This window comes from Orbicella faveolata, unplaced genomic scaffold, assembly GCF_042242905.1.
Source record: "Orbicella faveolata isolate gen_17 unplaced genomic scaffold, um_ofav_v1 contig_12, whole genome shotgun sequence".
Lineage (NCBI taxonomy): Eukaryota > Metazoa > Cnidaria > Anthozoa > Scleractinia > Merulinidae > Orbicella > Orbicella faveolata.
The window spans coordinates 27,553,063-27,573,544 of record NW_028301539.1 but is presented as its reverse complement, the minus strand read 5'-3'; the positions used below and the strand labels follow the sequence as shown (position 1 = coordinate 27,573,544).

At 41.6% G+C, this 20,482-nt stretch overlaps 1 protein-coding gene across 1 annotated transcript in view; it reads left to right on the top strand.

Annotated features, from left to right (window-relative positions):
* Window positions 1–19,670, top strand: part of LOC110049390 (serine-protein kinase ATM-like) — a 50,434-nt gene extending 30,764 nt beyond the window's left edge. The window contains exons 45-69 of the mRNA XM_089283103.1: window positions 291–535; window positions 1,144–1,202; window positions 1,272–1,355; window positions 1,626–1,690; window positions 2,120–2,227; window positions 3,409–3,528; window positions 4,302–4,530; window positions 5,502–5,693; window positions 6,295–6,417; window positions 6,603–6,656; window positions 7,994–8,101; window positions 8,697–8,867; window positions 9,220–9,303; window positions 9,549–9,662; window positions 10,100–10,261; window positions 10,384–10,522; window positions 11,166–11,245; window positions 11,730–11,870; window positions 12,636–12,752; window positions 13,576–13,734; window positions 14,290–14,331; window positions 14,888–15,008; window positions 15,183–15,269; window positions 16,003–16,181; window positions 18,181–19,670. Of these exons, the coding sequence (XP_089139229.1) occupies window positions 291–535; window positions 1,144–1,202; window positions 1,272–1,355; window positions 1,626–1,690; window positions 2,120–2,227; window positions 3,409–3,528; window positions 4,302–4,530; window positions 5,502–5,693; window positions 6,295–6,417; window positions 6,603–6,656; window positions 7,994–8,101; window positions 8,697–8,867; window positions 9,220–9,303; window positions 9,549–9,662; window positions 10,100–10,261; window positions 10,384–10,522; window positions 11,166–11,245; window positions 11,730–11,870; window positions 12,636–12,752; window positions 13,576–13,734; window positions 14,290–14,331; window positions 14,888–15,008; window positions 15,183–15,269; window positions 16,003–16,181; window positions 18,181–18,507 (3,310 nt within the window). The 3' untranslated portion in view covers window positions 18,508–19,670. The remainder of the gene's footprint in view (window positions 1–290; window positions 536–1,143; window positions 1,203–1,271; window positions 1,356–1,625; window positions 1,691–2,119; window positions 2,228–3,408; window positions 3,529–4,301; window positions 4,531–5,501; window positions 5,694–6,294; window positions 6,418–6,602; window positions 6,657–7,993; window positions 8,102–8,696; window positions 8,868–9,219; window positions 9,304–9,548; window positions 9,663–10,099; window positions 10,262–10,383; window positions 10,523–11,165; window positions 11,246–11,729; window positions 11,871–12,635; window positions 12,753–13,575; window positions 13,735–14,289; window positions 14,332–14,887; window positions 15,009–15,182; window positions 15,270–16,002; window positions 16,182–18,180) is intronic.
* The last annotated feature ends 812 nt before the right edge of the window (window positions 19,671–20,482 follow it).

Below are 20,482 nucleotides of genomic sequence, written 5' to 3'. Positions count from 1 at the left end.
TCCAGCAAAAGATCTTTACATTGCTCAAGATGCTTGACAACTGCAAGGATTACTTTCGGCTTCGGTTGCTTATCCGCAGTACGCATAACAATTACCAATACTATTATCATAGTGCTTCAACAACGTTTAACTTCTAGAGGATCGCCTACCTTTATGAAACATCCAAATTCAAATCTAACGTGAAAAGAAAACGTTCGTTTGACGATCAACATGCACGATTAAGGACTCACGTCTCAACCACAATACCTCCATTTACTCCCCAACCGATGTTCATCTGTTGTTATTTTCAGATCCAATCCGGATTCCCCAGTGTCCATTTCGCTGCCATCTAACAGTCAGAATTTAGAAATGGAAATTGCTACGAGTCAAAGCAGTGATGAGAGCCTGAGTACTAGTTATCAGACCCTTGTTCTTGAGGCGTATGGATCTATCGGCGAACCGGACAGCGTGTATGGTGCCGGAGCAGGCCGACTGGCTGATATAGATTCCAGGGTTCGGACATACATGCATGAGCAAGCTTGGGATAAGGCACTTGGTAGGAAGACTGCTGATGTGACATTTTAGTCTCGAATCAACTACTTTAATATATTCCAATGTAATTTTAGCGAGCAGTGTGTGTAATAAATGTTACCAGGAGCTCATGAAAGTGTATCTCAGGTAGATCTAACTCTGTGTGTTGATAGCACTTGTTAGAAAACTCATATGTACTAAACACTATTCAATCATGGCACTGGTAATACAATGTTGAGCTGTAAACCCAAACGTTAAGTTTTTCCTAGGCCTCTGGTTTTGTTCAATTCCCTGAATATGTGTTGCTAGTCCACCATGCGTTGCATACTCTATGTTTGTCAGGTTGCCTTACCAAAGGAAAAAGGACCACCACAAAGTGGCCAAAATTATCTTCCGTCTTTCTAACTTTTCTACAAATTAATGTAGCTCATAAAGGCCTGTCCAGTTTAAGTTTGATGCTTTACAAAGGGAAATAACTCCGGATACTAGATGATTACAGCAAGACATCATGGAATTACTGCTTAGCACTGTTTGCAGCTTACTGAACTGGAACAAGCCCTCTTCCCACCCTTTCCTGCAATTGCTGCTTGTCTTGTGTTGCAGTGTTATAGTAATGGTTTTCTTTCTTTTAAGGTGCTTGTGACCTTCGAATGCAGAACATTTCTGGTTCATCACAAACTGGACTATTGCAGGTGAGAGATGTAGCTACAATATTCTACAGCGTAGGGTAATGTTCTTTAACGCTTGTCTCCATTTTTCAGTCAATGAAGAACTTTGGTCTAGATCATGTAATGAGGATGTACCTAAAGGGTCTGTCATCTGAGAACCCACAGGCAACAGCCGAGGTAAGGAAATTGGTCAGAAGTAAATGAAATGTATAGTAAATGTATAGATATGTATAGCAAAAACAGGGGTTATGAATTTTAGAACACAGAATTTGAATAGTTCGATTATAACACTTTCTAGACGGCACAAGCACCTTCTCCTCTCCATCTACATCTTCCTCCACGTCCTTCTTATTCTTGATCTCCACACCATCCTTGTAAAGCGCACATGTTGTCAGTGATTCCCAGGGCTGCATTTCTGTCAACTCCCATTCATCCGACTTTCCCCAGGTAGCAGAGTTACAGTATGAGTCTGCTTGGCAGAATTGTGTGTGGGATTTGGACACAAGTACCAGGTATTTCTCGTCTTCTATGTAATTGCATGGCAGTTTGAGACGGCCAGTGGTTGGAGATCTTCTTGTTATGAAGGAGACTGAACAAGGTGTTTCTTTCATTTAATTGAGACATTTTCCCAAAACGTGGGTTTGAAAACGTTTGTAGAGAGCTTTCTTGATTCAGAAATCCATTAATTCTGTTCAAGAGTATAAACTATTCTGTAACGAGAGATGTACATGTACAATGGCCTAAAGCTCAGTGTCCTGGGCACAGAGTAGTCTTTTTTCAAGCGCTGGTCAAAGTAACTGCATTAGGTTTTTGGGCGAGACACAACGCTTACAGTGTTTCTCTCTACCCACCCAGCCTCTAACTGTACGAATTGCTTAGTCCGATAAGAAACAGATGCGTGTGCAAGGGTGTGTAAACATTTTTCAATCTTACGTTCAAAGTGTTGGCTCGGATACAACTCAAGGATTTCACCAGTCCTTGTACAGCTGCTTGTGTGCCTTGCAAGAAGAAGAATGGGAACTCTTTCAGTGCACACTGGACAATGCAAAGTATGTAATAGTTAAATAAAGTATCGTCTATCTGCTTGTGTTTATCGGTTGAATTTCCTATTGTTTTTTTTTCCGTGAAGAATGTTCCCTTCCCAAAACTGGTCGCCGACTGCGGAATGTAGGTTGCTGTGTAAATATTTCCCTACATTACCGTCACTCAATTCAAATTTCCTTCTCTCTTACTTCGAATTACTCCGTATATACATACATGTAGGTAATAGAGGGAATGGTTAAGAAGCCCGGTAAACATCAAAGATGCGAACAAATGGGCTAAGATTTATGTTGGAAGGTTCTTGACCCTGCACATCTTTTGTTTTATGCTCATTGACTATGCAGGGGTAACATAATCGCAATGCTTCTGTTGGTTAGTTGTATTAGCACACATAACCACCTTTTGGAGTTTGCCAGGTTTTGTGCGGGGTTAAACCCTAAAATAGCCAACAAAAACAAACAGCAAGGAACTTTGCCAGATTTCATAACCATTCCCTCTATAAACTATGACATATACGATGAAAGCCCTGGTCAAACGGAGTCGCAAGTAGACGCAAGTTCTCAACTTGCGTCTACTTGCGACTCCGTTTGGCCAGGCCCTTGCGTGGACTTGCGTTGACTTGCGATGACTTGCGCTCACTTTGGTCGGGATCAAATTTGCACGCAAGTCGACGCACGTTTTTCACCGTTTGGCCACCCAACCCAAGTCAGCGCAAGTTGAGTGACGTCCATTAACCTATTATTAGCCAATGAAATACAGTATATGTCTGCCTTGAAATGGGTTTTTTTGCGACTTGCGTGTACTTGTGAGGAAACTTGCCAGTCCGTTTGGCCACCCAACGCAAGTCTCTACGCAAGTTCAACTTGTGGCTACTTGCGACTACTTGCGAGTCCGTTTGACCAGGGCTTAAGATTTAAATTCTATGATAGACCACTTTACAGTTGTTTGTTCAGTGTCCTGGTTTTTGAATGGCAGCGAGGCTGGAGGTGACCTTGTTTTCATACAGACCTCACTGCTTATGTTGTGTAAATTAAGTTCTTGTGCTAACTAGTTGACATTTAATGAGAAAAGCGGAGAGGTCTGTATTAAAGCAAGGCCACCTCCAGTAACTAAGCACACAACTGCAAAATGGCCTATCCTGTCAGTTGTAATTCCCGGCAACCTTCAAAGCATTTGGTTGTGGTTGTAGATCACATGTCATGGACGACATAGCGCATGTCAGTCTGGAGAGCGTGCGCAGTGTGTATCCCTCATTGTCACGGCTGCAGTGCATTGTGGAATTGGAGAATTTTGGGAGTATAATTAACGGGTAAGTCAGCTATTTTACAGGCTTAAGCAGGCTGACTCTTTACATACACTTGCATGAATTGGTACTGGTGAATTAGTGATGTAACGTGACAAAATGTTATGACTAGCATCCAGGAGTTACTGGCCATACTTCTTGTCATTCCATATTATTAAAGGATGCCTCAATGCGCCACTTGGCTTTTGGACAGATATTGTTTACAGTCGAACCTCTCCACAAAGGCCACCTTGGGGACAGAGGAAAGTGGCCGTTGTAGAGAGGTGGCCGTTATGGGGAGGTAGGAGTGTAACACGATACCTGTTTTTTTTTCGAGGATGCAACATTTCTTTTCTTGAAAAAAATGCTTATTTTAGCAATAAACTACATAACACAATCGAAATATTTCAATAAAACAGAAACGACACTAAAACATAGACCAACGCCGGAAGCGCGGTACGGATGAAGTTTGGAGACCTTTTACAATAAAAATGGGGTTCTGTGTACACCGTTTGTCAGTCACTGGTGAACTGGCCGTTGTAGAGAGGTTATTTTGGAAGTCGGGACGCGTTTTAGCGGCCGTTGTCGTTGTGGGGAGGTGGCTGTTGTGGACAGGTTATAATTAGAGTGAATGTATGGACTGTCCGCCGAGACCGAAAAAAGTAGCCGTTGTGGAGAGGTGGCCGTTATTGGAGGTTCCACGGTATATTTTTTTAAACAAGATAAATACTCCATGAATCAACTTTTTCTCCATAATCAATAACTTCACGTTTATGTAAACTATTGTCCTTTTTGTTTAGCACGGAAGACAGCTTGGTCGATATTTGGAATGAGCGCTTTCCACTTCCTGACAATGATTTTGAATTCTTGGAGCCTGTGCTTGCTTTACGTACCTCCATGCTGCAAACTCTGGTTACACTGAGAAGGCTTAAAAGCCACAGTCCAGAAAAATTGGCACGAGCTTACAAGGATCTTGCCATTCATCTAGAGATGCAGGCAAAGAGAGCGCGCTGGTCGCACAATCCACAGGTAAGATATAACGAGATGAGAAGTAATATGTCAAATAGGAAAGACCGTGTTTGACCACAACTCCAAACACCGAGAAGAGAGTTGCGTAGCAGAGCATTTCTGACGAACTTTGAGTTGTTTGGTAATGTGGTCAAACACTGTCTTGCGTGCTTGATATATCCTCTCAATCGAAACTAAAACTAAGGAGAAAATGGAGAAATAAAATCGTAAAAATCTATGCTAATTAAGATCAGATATTCAAACACCGTCACAATCATGATTTCCTTTGTTTAAACTTGATCAATTATTAATGAGTTTGAGAAGGCCGGATTTTACTGCAATTATACTGGCAAGTACGGGGCAATCTTTACTCTTTACCCTTGTGATTGCTAATTTGGAATTCACTCGTCGAATACAAAGAACATCCGAATTTAGTTTGAAAATTTAAAAGATAACGAGTTTTAGCCTGTTTCAAACAATTATTCTTCAGTTGTAATAGTTGTTTACTCTTCACGTTGGTATTCCTATGTCGCAAGGGACTGCTAGACCTGTATCTGGAAATTGGACGTTTTCTCAAAAGTGCATATCTCGTTTAATTTTGCACGTATAACAGTGGTATTGCCAAGAGCTACCACCTAGCAAAGGCGCAGACCTATCTAAAAGTTGGCCAAATCAATAAGCAATTTCCAAATTGCATTTTACCTCTGTTTCAAAACGGGTCTTGGTGCACAACATTTTATATAGAAATGAATATTTCTTGTACGTTCATTGCCTTGCAAATCAATCTCATTTCCAGACGAAAGGTTGTACACCAGGACTCGTTTCGAAAAAGAGGTAAAAAGCAGTTCGGAAATTGCTTATTTACTACGTGAGGGATTTAAGAACAAGGACGTAGGCAGGATCTCCCTTTCTTTCCCTCTGGCAAGAAAATATCACCCTCACTCCCACAGCCACCATCTGCATTAGTAGTCAACATTATATATCATTCACAGGTTGCTGAGAAAGCGCTGTTTCGATTAAGACAACTGCAAGGTGATATCACCGAGATACAAAGTCGGCTTGGAGGGAGGGACCTTGGGGTGTCTTGGTCCTGGAAAATGGAGGAAGCAAAATTACGTTGGGCACGAGGTGAACAGGACACAGCTATGTACCTACTGAAGTCCCTAACCAGGAACCTTGAACAGGTACCATTTACAGCAATACCCAGACAATGTGCCTCGGAAACGTTCTTTGCATGTACCTTGAAGAAACACTTGTACAACGTTTATCCAGACATAGAGCTTTTTAGAACACTGCAGCCATCTTGAAAACGTACAGGTTATAGTATTACCCAGGGTTGGGTTTTTTAAAGCTAACCCAGGATTAGCGAGAATTTCGATTGCAGTTTTATAACTATTCGGTGAGGTTTCTGTTTGTGTTGTTTGTCCTTCAGTTTGTTTTGATTGTGAATAATCTCAACCTACACGAAACATAAGCAGCAAAAACGTTTTGTACGCAACAAAAATTAATACTTCGTTTAACTTTTAAATCCTGGTTTAACGTTAACCAACCTTCGAATTACCCGGCCTATATATCTGCCTTGAAATAGCTCTTTCCGAGTATCTTAAAAGGATTTACCTCAAGACAATGTTGATTGTAAAGAGTAATCGCCCACTTGATGCGAGGGTGTAAAATGCAGATGTAAAGTAGCTGCTTAACAAGCACTTTTACAGCTTGTTCACGGTTGTGCATGGTAAGCACTGACATTTCTGTGTAGCTTAAGTTACTGCTTGGCTGGTATTTCAGGTTCAGGATCAGAGCGCGGAGGTGATTAATCTTTATCCGCAAGCATTGGGACTGTATGGTACCTGGCTGGCAGAATCAAAATCTGAGAATCCAAACACTATAATCGAAAAGTACTTAGAGAAGGTAAGCAGAAAAAAGTGAACTCTCGGTTACCAAACTAGACTCCATTATCTCGGGATTAACGAGACAACGTTTCAGTGCCGGAAGAAACGTCTTCGCTTTTGTAACAAGGAGGCTGGATGAACGTGGAACTTCCTTGATCGTGCCTCAGTGAATTACATCTTTAAAACTATCTTTTGCTTTACTAGGCCGCTTGTCTAATGGATTGCATGGAAGGGACTAATCAAGCCTCCAAAATCGAGGTGTGTATTTTTGTTCACATTCGGTGGATTGTAATCTATTAAAACGCCTCTCCTCCACTGTTTATATATTCTTCTCTTTTACACGTTAATAGTTTGTCTCGTCTATGTAATGTACATCTTTTTCTGGCAATGAAGATTGTGTTTCATTATAACAACTTAAACACGCTTTATTCTCACAGATTACATTTACAAATTAAGTTACTGCTTTTTAATGTTTACAGTATATGTTGGCCAGAATTTATAAATATTAAAGTTAGAGTATGGGGGTCAAGTAAAGCATTCGGTTTTTTATACAAGAAAAAAGTTGATTTGATTCATCCGTGTTTTTAACAGACTTTCCCAAAGACGAGATGTATTGCTTGATACTGCATGTGATTTCAAACCCACTCATTACCTGTACCCATGACACACTGAATAGTCAGAAATTAGTTTCTTAATTCCATTGTACCAAAGAACCATGTTTCAGATATCAGTATTCGAATGTGGTTCTAAGGTTTCTAGGACAAGATTGCGGAATTAAGAGAGGTCTCTTTCACGCGACTCTCGAGACAACTAACACGAAACATTGCTTAGTGTAGCATCTCCTAGGACACTCATAAAAATGTTTCCGCCCAATGCCCCGTTAAGTTGGATGAATTGGAGAAATAGCAATAAATTATATTGTGAAAGGTTATTGTCATTCATCGTGGAAGGATACAAGTAAAGTATTTCATTGGTGACAGTTAATCACAGCCCACTCCTGTGATATAAATGTTACCTCGTGATCATCCTATCAACGCCTGATTAAGGCTAGCAGTAAGCAGTTAAAACGTCGCGATCTACATTTCAAGATTCTTTCAAACGACTGCATTAGACAAACTATATAGGTAAAGGTAAAGGCTGCACAAGCCAAGTGGCCCATCAGGCCAGAGCTTATCCCGGTTTCTGTAGCATGAAGCGACTAGGAGTATTTCTACTCCCCCCTGGATGGGATGCTAGTCCGTCGCAGGGTTACCCCCAGCATTAAGTTCGCCGTTACCCGGTTATACTCCTGGGTGGAGAGAGGTACTGTGAAAGTAAAGTGTCTTTCCCAGTAACACAACGCAATGTTCCCGGTCAGGGTTCGAACCCAGACCGCTCGATCAGGAGGCGAACGCCCTAACCACGAGGCCACCGCGTCTCCCACAGGCAAACTATATACTATATTATTATTAAGAAATATCAGTTCTCCATACATATGACTGTACGTCGTAATCTAATTGATGACTTACTTATTCTTGTTACCATTTTGCATGACATTGGGTTGATATTTAAAGAGAAACTGGCTGTGGATCAGTTATTGTTGATTTGTGTTGCAGGCCTTCCTGTCGCTTGCATGGTTTGCTGATACTCAATACCAGAAGAAGGTGGACTTCATGAGTTCGAGTATTTACGAAAATAAGGAGAACTTGATGAAGAAATCCAAGGTCAGGGTTCAATTCTACCTTTAACCCTTGCAAAATTCCCAATAGCAAAAGTGGAAAATCTGTGAATGAAGTAAGAGAGGAATCCATTAGTACTTTAAAAGTTCAGTCCCAACAACTATTGATCTTCCTCGCGTCGGAACTAAGTTATCTTAGTTTGAATTCATGATGTATTCAAAACCTGCTTTAATTTTTATACATACTTTTCATTTGTCCTGCCGTTTTAAAGGACTGTTAAGGAGTTTCACAGTTAAAGCCAATGGACCATTTCCGAGTTACCTTGTGCCTCTGTTTCAAAACTATTCATGTGAAGATGAGTTTCATTTGCATGAAAATGAACCTGTAGGCGGAACACAGTTTTCAAACTAAGGCAAAAGGCTACTCGGAAACGGCCTGTTTGAAGATAAGCCTACTTTCAGGCGCTTAAATAAATACTACTCATGACAAGAACAACAACCAAGCATCATCCTGATAGAACATAGCCACTTAAGTACACCCTCTTTGGGCGTCACGCGCACGATTGTGTGACCATCCCAGAGATCTGCGTCTTCGTCGGAAGCTAATTAAAACACGGCCTGTGATACTCTCTTGTTCAAAGGTGGAGTCAGAAAAGCTGCAGCAGATGTATGAATCCGGTAAAGACAGGTACACTAGAACGCTGAATCTACAGGCACAAATGGATGAGAGAGAGCTTCAGCAAGTAGCTGAGGATAAGCGGACGTTTTTGAAGACTGCTGTGGAATATTACATCAAAACGCTGGAAACTGGGGTACGTTAGAAATTGCTAAGCAAAAAACATTTTACTTCTGACTAACTGACCGACCGACCGACCGACCGATCGACTGACTGTAAGCGTCAAAGATTATTTAGCTTTAGAAAAAAACTAATTGTGGACACTATTTACACCGTCTACATAAAGTTAAAATTATTTAAGATTTCGACCTCTGGACTTAAGACCACCCTATCTCAGCATTGATGGGGGCTCTCTGTTCGGACGTACAAACTGCAACTCAAAACCGATTCCTTTCCTGTCCAAGACTGGAATTAAACGAGATCAAAATCTGATCCCATTCCATTACGTCCTCACTATTTTAATGCAATCTTCTTCTTAATTGTTGTAGGATAAGTATGACATGAGGGTGTTCAGACTATGCTCTCTGTGGTTCGACAATGCCAACGAGGAGGATGTCTCCGAGATGGTAAAGGTTGGTTAAAATTTTGTTAATTAAAAGAGTGTGTGAAATTTTGAGAGGGCCGGCGAAGAGATAGAGCAGGAGTTAGCTTGCCAGTCAGACAAGAGAAAAAGAAAGAGCATTATCGTGGTGATGTTCCACCATGTTACCAATGCTATCGTTAAAAGAATTTTATAGTCACAAAGACATTTTGTTCAAAGTTTCAGAGTTTTAATTACTCAAATAATCAAGACAATTGTAATCTGTACACCTTATAGAGAGGGCTGATGAAGATTCAGTCGCGCAAGTTTCTTCCTTTGATGTACCAGCTGGCAGCCAGACTCGGGACAAAGTCACACGATAATCGCTTGTTCCAGGGAATTCTTAACGAGGTATGACGAGCATTTATCGATCTAAGTAGATGTGGAGAAAGGCTGTGAACCATCTGTAAGGTTTTAACGTTCCACAGAAACAGACAATGGCTGTCAACGGGCTTACTCCATGTTACGTGATTTACGTCTTTTACTACAATGTTGCTGCGGGAAACTGTTTTCACTTTGAAGATTAGCTATTTTCCCATACACCCCCTTCCCTTCCTTTTAGCTTATGTACATTCTGTTGAAGTAATAGCTGCTTTTCATGTGGTCTATAAACGAAACGGAAATTGAGGTTGGAGTAAACCACATTACACTGTTACTACACCACAGATAGCAACAAGCTAAAAGCAAACCGCACCATTCCTTCAGCTCTTTTGCCAAGACGCATGTCATTTTGTATTTGTGTACTAGTTTGTTTTATCTGGACTAACTGTATACTAATTGTTTTTCAGCTGATTGAACGGACCGCAGTGGATCATCCTCACCACACGTTGTTCATCTTACTGGCGCTCGCAAACGCCGAGAAAGACGACAAGTATCTCACTGCTGGCAAGAAAAACACTTCAAGGCTGACGAGGAATAACTCCAAAGGAGGAGCAAAGGGATTCACAGAAGTAAGTGATCTTAGTTGATGCTGCAGATCCCCTTTCAAATGGACTAAAAGTCTCCTAACCCTGTCCAAGTTTCAATACCGTTAACCTTGCTGGTCACAACTCGCTCAATGTTTCATTTTCAGGCCCGTATACAAACAGCTTCCACATTGATCGAAAGGATTGGACAGAAGAAGCGAGAACTTGTAAAGCACATGCAGTTATTGTGTGAAGCTTACATTGAACTTGCCTATGTCAATGTCACACATCTCAAGAACGAGAGAGGTACACCTTTGTTACTCACTCAACCAGTAGCTAAGAAGTTAACACAAAAGTGACCTGCGATCAGGCGTTCTTTTTTGGGTCTAACGGGGGTTCTTTTTTACCCATTCCCCTACTCGCCCAACAATAACGAACGCTTGATTGCAGGTTAGTATTTAAGTATTAAAGAAAAAATCATCATCATCTTATCATTTCCATTTCTCTGTATGGGGACAGAAATTTGACTTCTCCAACACACTCTGTCAGCTGCTGCCAGCCCTGCCTTTACACAAGAACAGTAACCAATCACCATTTGCTCTTTCTCCACTGTCCTACGCCATGTTTCCATTTTAAAAAAAGTACAGAAAAGATATTCCCGTTATAATGTACAGCATGGATACTTTAGTACTTTAAGTAGTTCAATAGGATCTTTAAGCGGACGCTTACTTTATTGGACAATGCAGGAGAGCTACAATTCAAAATAGTATTTTTTTAAGGTCAAGGCATTTAGTAACAGGTTAAAAAACTCAAATATATTTACAAATTCTGGGAAAAGTTAGGGACATGGTCTGCACACTTTGGAAAGTTGTAACAGTGCATTTGTACTTTGGGAATGACATAGTAGGTTTGGTTACGAAAAGTTTATTACATTGTATCTGTATTTCAGGTCCTTTTAACCTGCCAGATGCCACGATTAAAAGGATCTCAAACCTCAAAGAAGTACCTGTTCCCACTTTGGAAGTTAAGGTAAAAATTAAGTGTCGGTATTGTTGTTTGGTATTGTTGTTTTTCTGTTTGCGTTGCTTTGGGCTGTGGCTCGGTTACCATGGTGACCTTGCTGCTGAGGTGATTGCTGCCCTCCTCTGTTTACAGCACCTGTCCACCAATACTTCAAATCAATTGGGTTAGAGTTTTAAAGAAGGATGTTCTAAGTAGCGCTAAGGTGGTGCCTAATTGATGGTACTCTCTGTATCTTTAAGATCTGGTCGGCTAGACCGATCGGTTACTTAATGCTCCGGAACAGTCTGTGCTAGAATTAGCTCTTGTCAAAGTGTCCTTACTCACTGACCAGAGATTTCTGCGCAGAACGTGGAAAGGGCGGAGATTTGTCGCCGTGAAGTTAACATCGCGAATTAGGAAAATGGCAGGTGACTGACCTTTTACCTCTCCTTCAAGGGCAGTGAGAACCAGTTTTCTTTGATCGGCTCTTAAGGTTCTGTTCATTCATTAGGTGGACCCATTGTGTCGGTATGATGACCTTGTTCATGTTGTGGGATTTGACTCCAAGTTTTGTCTTGCCGGAGGGGTTAACCTTCCTAAGATCATCTTTTGTGTCGGATCTGATGGAATCAAACGACGGCAGCTGGTGAAGGTACAGTGACCTCATGCGGTGTATCATTCACTCAGTGTATGGAAATATATAATATTACGATGTAGTACTTTACTAGCGTTGAACAGCACTAGTACTAGCGAAACAGTAAAAAGAAGCCGAAGTGTTTCGACACACCTTGAGGGATACTCCCAGATGGAATGGAATTTGACAAGGAACAAGGAAAGATAAGGATTATGAACGCCAATCAAAAAATAACTTAGTAGGATAAATAACCTTCATTTACCCTCGCCAGTGTTGATAGCACAAAGTCTAATGGGGCCGAAAAAACAAGTAACACAAATAATTCAAATTGAACATAGCACTCAACTGGCTGGAGGCAACCCAGAGGCAACCCAGTTGGCTATTTACAAGCGTGGCCGAGGATTTGAACTCGGGGCTGTCGTGAAACAAATTCAGGTAGTGGTCAGAACAGGACGCGAACCCGGGACCGCTGGATTGCGAGTACGACGCGCTGACCACTCGGCCACACTGCCTTCCTACGAGCAATGCCTCCTGTACCTCTTAAAATCAATCATAAGCAGCCACCAGATTCATAGTTTCTAAATCCTGACTCAAATTTCTTCAGTCTAATCTATCTTTGTTCTTTCTTTTTTTTAGTTTATTATAACTTAAAGCCAAAGAAAACCTCTTAATTGCGCTTTGCCTTTATGCATTTCCTCCCCACCCCACCCGTGTAGGACCACATCGACATTGACACCCGCAGGTTTTACCTAACTCTCATTGTGTCGAATTGCGCCTGTGTAGGGTAGAGACGATTTACGCCAGGACGCTGTCATGGAGCAAGTGTTCGGTATGGTGAACCAGCTACTGATAAAGAACTCTGAAACAAGGAAAAGGAAACTAAAGATGAAAACTTACAAGGTTTGAGCAGAGACAATCTTTGTCCTATTAGTCGTACTGAACCGTAGAAATAAGTAGGGCGTCCAGAGAATAGACAACAATTTGACAACAATTTGTTATCGACCACTAAATATTACCGACAATTAATTGTGTCAGATGTAAGTATTCCACACATTGGAGTGTTAGTTGTCGATAACTAAGTCAGGTCAGCGAGTGCTTGGGGAATAACGTTTGCTACGCATGCTCGAAAAATAACACGCATGCTCAAATGTGTGTCATGTTTCGATAGTTGTCGACAACTAAACCAATGGTTCCCACACACGCGAGAAATGATCGAAAGGTAGTTGTCAACAACTAAAGCAGTTTCCCTTTTCGAAACGGGAAACTGCTTAGTTGTCGACAACTACCTTTCGATCGTTTCTCGCGTGTGTGGGAACCAAAACTAAAAATTTAGGAACTAAAAATTTAGCATTTGGTTGTCGACAACGAAATGTCTAGTTTGTGGAGGCCCTTACTGGACGTTTCCCTGAGATTCTGTGTCATTTCTATACAAGTCCTTGCTTTGATCGTTGGTCAATCCATCCTACACGACTAGATTGCTCTAAGGGTCGCTGGAATTCCTGGAAAATACCAAACCGTTCTTTTTTTTCTCCAAGAACGATTTCTTTTCCTTGCTTTCTATGCACTGTACAACTAAGACACTACTTCACCAAAACTATGCAGAAATCCCATGTGCGTCTTCCGTTTTCTTCCTCTCCCATCGGTATCCTGTTACATCTCTCTTTTTGTCAGTAATTGTTGACGGTAACCTACTTTGAATTTCCACCTTCTTTTTCTTCACCAGGTTATCCCATTGTCTCAGCGTAGTGGTATAGTGGAATGGTGCGAGGACACAGTTCCTTTGGGAGAGTATCTGATTGGTCGGCCAGGGACTAAGACGGGCGCTCATCCGAGATACTATCCAGGAGACTGGACATCACTCGACTGTCGGAAAAAGATCCAGGTGCGACAATGTTCCAAAAATATTCCAACAAATATTGTTACACCCTCAAATCAATTACGTTGTCCGATTGGAGGAGAACGTGTCACGTGTCATGGGTCAAAACTCAGTAACTCCCTAGGGAAACAACAGCTTGAACTCTCGACTTGCACGTGATCAGGTCGTGCACCTTGAAACCGCAAATGACTGGCCCCACGGGCAACAGTGAGTTTTGCTTCCCCTCACAATACTCTAGTGCTTATTATCCCATTTCTTTCAATGTCAAGCAGAGAAGGCATATCGGACATCGTAGAAACAAAAGGAACAGAAACGAAACACCCTTGCCCTGATTGAGAACAGGACAAGGTATTTAAATCAGTTAGGAGAGCTTGCTCGTCAAACAAAACAAAGCCTCTCTCCTCCCAACCTCCCGTTAGAGTTTTGAAACAAATTCAAGAAAGTAGGTTACGTGATTTAGTAACGTAATCGATTCAGAAAAAAATCCAATTCCTCCGAAAGAGGAACGTTAAAAACTCCGTAAGCAGAAAATTCATGCAGTTTTGATTTCATTTTCCTCAGGCAGGTGATAAAAATGGAAGACCAAGACATGAGGTTTATCAGGTAGCTGGAATTTGCTTCAACTAAACGAAACAGTTACAAGACAAATTCGCTGAACAGTCGTTTGTGCAAAAATCCCAGTCTGTCTCCTCGTCATATCATTACTAAGAGCTCAGTGAAGAGAAAAATCCTGCCAATAACCACACAAGTTACACCACGTGTAAATACAGACTTCAACTCATCAATTTAACCTCCTGGTCATGGTTAGAGGGTCTAGTGTAAACCCTAATTCAGCCATTAAAAAAAAAATGTATACTTAATTGGCCACTCCCCATTGGGGCTTTTTAGGACCAATGTAAACAAACAATGATAAATAAATATTGAAATAAACATAGCTAGGTTAAGAATCCCAGCTGGGGGAGGCAGACCAGTTGGCTATTTACAAGCGTAGCCAAGAAGTTGAACTCGGGGCTACCGCCGGGGGCTACCGGAACAACCTCAACGACCGGTCAGAACGGGATTTGAACCCGGTACCTACGGATTTCAAATCCGGCGCTCTAACCACTCGGCCATTAAACTTGCAGAATTTTTTATTGATTATGTTCCTTTGTTTTTACAGGAGCTCATGGAGCATTTTCATCCTGTATTTCGGCACTTCTTTCTGGAGAGGTTCCCAGACCCTGCCGTGTGGTTCGAGAGGAGACTAAGTTACACTCGAGGAGTGGCAACATCGTCTATTGGTATTGTAATACATTTTGTTGCACAGTTTTAAAAGACCTGTGTTTCGTTTGTAGCGCGTTTGTAGCGAAACTCGAATGCATGCTCATAGATTACAGGAAATTCTCCGCAACGTGCTGATAAAACACCTAGAATGCTGTTGTAATTCTGGTTTGTCATAATTTGTTTCTCTGTAGTTGGTTATGTGGTTGGTCTTGGCGACCGTCACGTGCAGAACATCCTTGTTGACTGCAACACAGCGGAACTTGTTCACATCGATTTGGGTAAGGAGCAATAGGAAACATAGTTTTATCTTTAAAGACTACGTCACAGACAGAGAAACTTGAAAAAATAGCCGTTTTTTTTTTTCAAACTTGCCATATCTAATCCATAGTTACCTCGTTCAGTCGTAATCCTTGTTTATTGTCGCATATTTACTTCTTTGGTGTTTTTCTACCGAAGAAATTATCATTTCGAGGTTACAAGTGGTTCAATTTGAAAGTAGTTGGACACAATAATAGCATCAGTAAATTATTTAAAATACCGTGGCATAGCCCCTTTGACAGTGCTACACAGTTTAGCTTCAACTCAGGCTTTCAAACGTGTAGTATCCTGCTAGCAATGCGTTCTCGAGTTTTCGTAAGTTGGTTTAAATAATGGTCAATAGAGATTAAGACATGGGCGCGTGTAGTTATCGAGTGTTCAGCTCAATATCTCACGAGTGAATGCAGCGATTGAGAAGAGAAATTCCATATCTACAAGCAACCATGTATTATTTTGTTTATTTTATAAACATACTGAAAACGATGGTTTTGACCATTTTCTGAAGATTTCCTGCCACTTTCCGAAGATTTCTGAAGATTCTCCAAAAATTTTCCGAAGGCCACACGAACGTTTCCGAAGATTTTCGAAAATTAAGCTAAGAGAATAGTTCTTCCCCTGGATGGGATGCTAACCGGGATTATACTTCAGTCCAAAACTGTCCCTCGTTTTTTTTTTTTTTTTTTTCTATCCTAGGAGTGGCATTTGAGCAAGGGAAGTTTCTACCCACTCCTGAGACTGTGCCGTTTCGCTTGACGCGTGACATGGTGGATGGGATGGGGTTGACAGGTGTGGAGGGGGTGTACAGGCGCTGCTGTGAGAAGACAATGGAGGTCATGAGAACGTCACAGGAATCCCTTATGACTGTTGTGGAGGTTAGCTCATTAGTAGGCTGCAGTTATTTGCGCTGATTAATTTAATTTATGGGGCCCGCAGAATACATGCAAATCGGTCGGTCGGTCTGGCATGGTTGCCACAGACCAGGAAATGGTCAGAGAAAAAATTCTTCAAGGTCAGGGAAAAGTCAGGAAATTTTACTTTGAGTCAGGGAAAATTAACATTTTGATCAAAAGTCAGGGAAAATTGAAATAGTTTAACACGGCTGATTTTATACTATTGAGGGCTCGGCAAAAAATTTGGGCTCACTGTGATCTCAATGATATTTTTCCTTAATGAAGAAGGAAAATTTGTTGAAAACTTATGAGTCTTCATGAATATGCGGAAGGGACGGCTGTAAGCTGAGGCCAGAAGCCGCTACTAGATCTGATATTTTGTATTTATTTGGTCTGGGAAATTTGAATGTAAACTCACATTCCTCTTCAAACATACGGAGGGTTTTTCGCTATTTGCTTAACAATGCCTAGTGTCGGTCACTTATAATATAGTTGGCTCTGATATTAAATGAAGCAGTTAAATCCTACACACTTTTAACAATGGCCGCGGCCGCACTTTGAGATTTAACCGGGTTATTTCTTATTTAAAATAATTCAAGGTTAACCGGGTTACCGAAAAATTCGTTTCGGCTGTTCACTGAACTTAAACTGGGTTAACGGTTTAAGTGGAAATTATTTGAAGAGCAATAGATTTTTTAACCGAGCAAGATTAACCACCTTTGTGCGTGGTTAACGTTTAACCCAGGTTAGTGATCTCTTATCGGTGCCGTGTATTGGCTTTCTAGTGGAATGTGTCAGTCATAACGGTCTGTGTGTAAGGTGTTATTCTCCGTGGCACAAACAAGTGCATAATCTTCTACTGAACATAGCAAGTGGTAACAACAGTTATAGAAACAGTTATATTACTCAAGCGGGTTTCTGGTTTTCTTGCCAATACCTATGCGTCGCCTGCTCCATATGAGTCAAGTTTGCAAGGAACCTTCAGGCCTGAACCATGGCCTGAACAGTAAGCGCTATACTATTCACTACATTCACCGCAAGCTGCTCTGAAAGGAGCGACAGCTCGTCAACAGGAAGCATCGCTAAGAGGAAGAGAAGCGTTTGGACAAATGCGAAGAGGACGTTTTAATCAACTTCTGCTGAGAACACAAAAGGACGTTAAATGGAAACGGCAGTTCGTAAAAATGGCAAGAAATGTAGATGAATGAATGAATTCGTGAACACAATGTTCAGTGCAGGGCATCATCCTCACATAAAATTGGAGCGATAACTTTCTCCAGTCCCAAGACGCCACAATCTAATTGCCACGCGCTACTCTATCGGTGCCGCTGCCCGGAAGCGAGTGTTTCTATTTGTTATAAATGGTGAAAGAATACACAATGTGCTTGAAATGACTCGATATTCATTTGGACGTGCTCTGTATGAAAGTCATGCATGGCCGGATTCCTGTAGATCGCTGATTTCTCGGATAGACCCAAATTCGAGGACGATTCATTCGACAACCTGAGTATCAGGCCTTTCTTATCAAGAGGGTAGGTGCTTCCTCCTCCTACCCCGCGAGTAAGAAAAGACTGATACTCAGGCTATTAATTCGACGGCGATGGAGAACACTCCGACGTCTACGCGAAGTCAACATCATATTCGAAAAAACTGCCTTGGAAATTTGTGTATTGCGCATTAGAAGGAAGGGGGGCTGCCTTAGCCGTGATTGTAGAGAAATGAAACGAAAACAACGAAAGAGAATCTAGAAAGTGAGACCTTAGTCCTCGAAGTCTGTCAATGGCGTCATTTGAGTTCACCCATAACCTATTTCAGTGCGGCTGCTCCATCATAACCGACCTCTAACTGAGTTAAGTTATTTGAGCATTTTAACAAGGTTTCTAAAAAGTTAACCCAGTGAACTTTCTTAGTGCGGCCGCAGCCAAAATTATTGCATTCCGAAATTCATATAGAACATAAACATTCAATTCTGTTTGGCTAGGTTTTGCTCTATGACCCGTTATCATCATGGACACTGGGTCCAGAAAAGAGAAAAGCTCTCCAACAGAAGGCCGAAGAAGATGATCTACCTTCCGTCAGTGCTGTTGGGGACTGCCTGGATTCAACGACAGCCACTGAAAATCTCGCCGTCGAGGACAATGTAAATAAGATGGCGAAGAGAATGCTGTTAAGACTCAAGCAGAAACTAGATGGTGTTGAAGATGGTGTGCATTTGAGTGTGTCAGGACAAGTGAATCACCTCATACGCGAAGCCATGGACCCTAAGAATCTGTGTCGCCTCTTTCCTGGGTGGCAGCCATGGGTGTAAACTGACGTGCTCCATCTTCACTGTCACTCAGATACTTGTATTACTACCTAACACCTTCAAAAATAGGCATTGCTGGGTGTGGTCTCGCTGTATGCTTGGCAAATGATGCCTAACCTTTCCAGTCCAGAAATCGGCATGAGAACTCAGACAACTCTGAACTTGGCACTCAAGAAGCTTAACGCGTTCAAATTGTTCTAGTTAAACTGAAGTAATTCCAGTTCAGTTGATTAATCGTGGTGGGTTTTTTTTTTTTGCAATGGTAATTGAGGCTACTTTGGTGGTTAGAAAATTTCAGTGAACATTGCAAGCACTTAGCCTGCGAACGCAGACGTATTTCCGGCTGTCGCTTGTCTCCGCCGAAAATAACGTCTGCGAACCCGGCCAGGAAACGATTTCTGTGACGTAGGAATTTTAAGCCAATCACAGTTTAGCTCAAGTAGCCCCAGAACTACTGCGCGAGGTATTCGCTGCGAGGAGCACTCAAGTTTCATTCTATCATCGAATCTGATTGGCGAAGGAGAAACAAGTCATTACGTCACAGAAATCGTTTCCTGGCTCGGGTTCGCAGACGTTATTTCCGGCGGAGATAGGCGACAGCCGGAAATACGTCTGCGTTCGCAGGCTATGCAAGCACTGAGCTCTTCTGAATTTCTTGCCCCCACCCTCCCTCCACCCTCTTCAAAAATTACAAGCTTCTATGCTGTAATGTAAATCCATTGATTTGTATTCAAGTTCTGCGTTTAAATAACCACCGATTATTGGCTCCAGTTGCAAAGTTATTGTTATGTTTTCTGACTTTTAACGATACCTCGTTCTAAACTTGAAACTAAGTTTGGTGAAGTTCATGCTTTTCTTGAAAGTTTTCTTTCCGCCTAAGAAGCCGAAATAGAATACAAAGGGCGCGAGTTTTCCTTACGGAATGTACCCCCATGTGATATCCTCGTGTACATCCCTCCCCTCCCCTGCATTTCGGGCCTTTGTTTATTCTTGTGATCGCCCCGGAGGTTAGCGCTCATGGTTCAAAATAAATCTGAGAAATTTTATTAAGAATAACTACGCGAGGTAAAAGTACGCTGTATGTTTGTTTAACAACATAAGATTTTATAGAAAGATTTAGAGTATAGTATTGTTTCCCTAATAAAAGAAATGCGGACTTACGTATATGAATGAGATCATATATGAACTGCAGATAGGGTGGGAAATGAAGAATTCATCATAAATGTACTTGCAGATTAAGCGTATTTCAAGGACCAGAAACGTAACACTGACAAAGAAGAACGGTTTTATTCGCTGGCATGATAATTACTGCCGGTCAGGTTGTCGAGATGTCAGCCACTAGCATCAGTCCTTTTCAGGAATACTCTCACCTGATCACACTAGGCTTTCTCCAATTTTGCTGGCTTATCATTCATACCTCAAAAATTTCCTCAAACTTTTTTTTTCTTTTTTTTTTTTTTTTTTGTACATGAGGGAGGCGTCAGAAAATGTTCAAAACTCAAATGCCACTCAAACCATAACTTATTTCCTCTTGGTCACTTCCAAGAACGCGAGCTCTGGCGAAGTCCTACATGAAAGTCCTCCTTTGCCGGACTTTCAGTTGTTTCGTTCTCAAAGGTGATTAGATCACATTTAAAAATGAATACTTTGCGCATGCTTTAAAATGTCAAACTTAGGGGAGTCCGCGTTCTTGAAATGTGAGCTCTCGGGACGAGAAGTTTTTTACCGCAATGTGTTGGACATTTTGTGGCGTCATTATTATCGTCAAGTCATGATCAGGAGACGGGTTCCTAAGGCCTACTCCAAACGTTGTACTACTGCCGTGCCGAATTAACAGACAGTAGCACGACGTTTGAAACCATGCAGTTCGGCAGGCAAAATTAAGAACTTAGCACAGCAGACCTTGCCGTGCCACACGGCAGTAGGGTGACTTGGCTTTGAACGGCGTGCTCTTGCCGTGCAGAACTCAATTCATAGC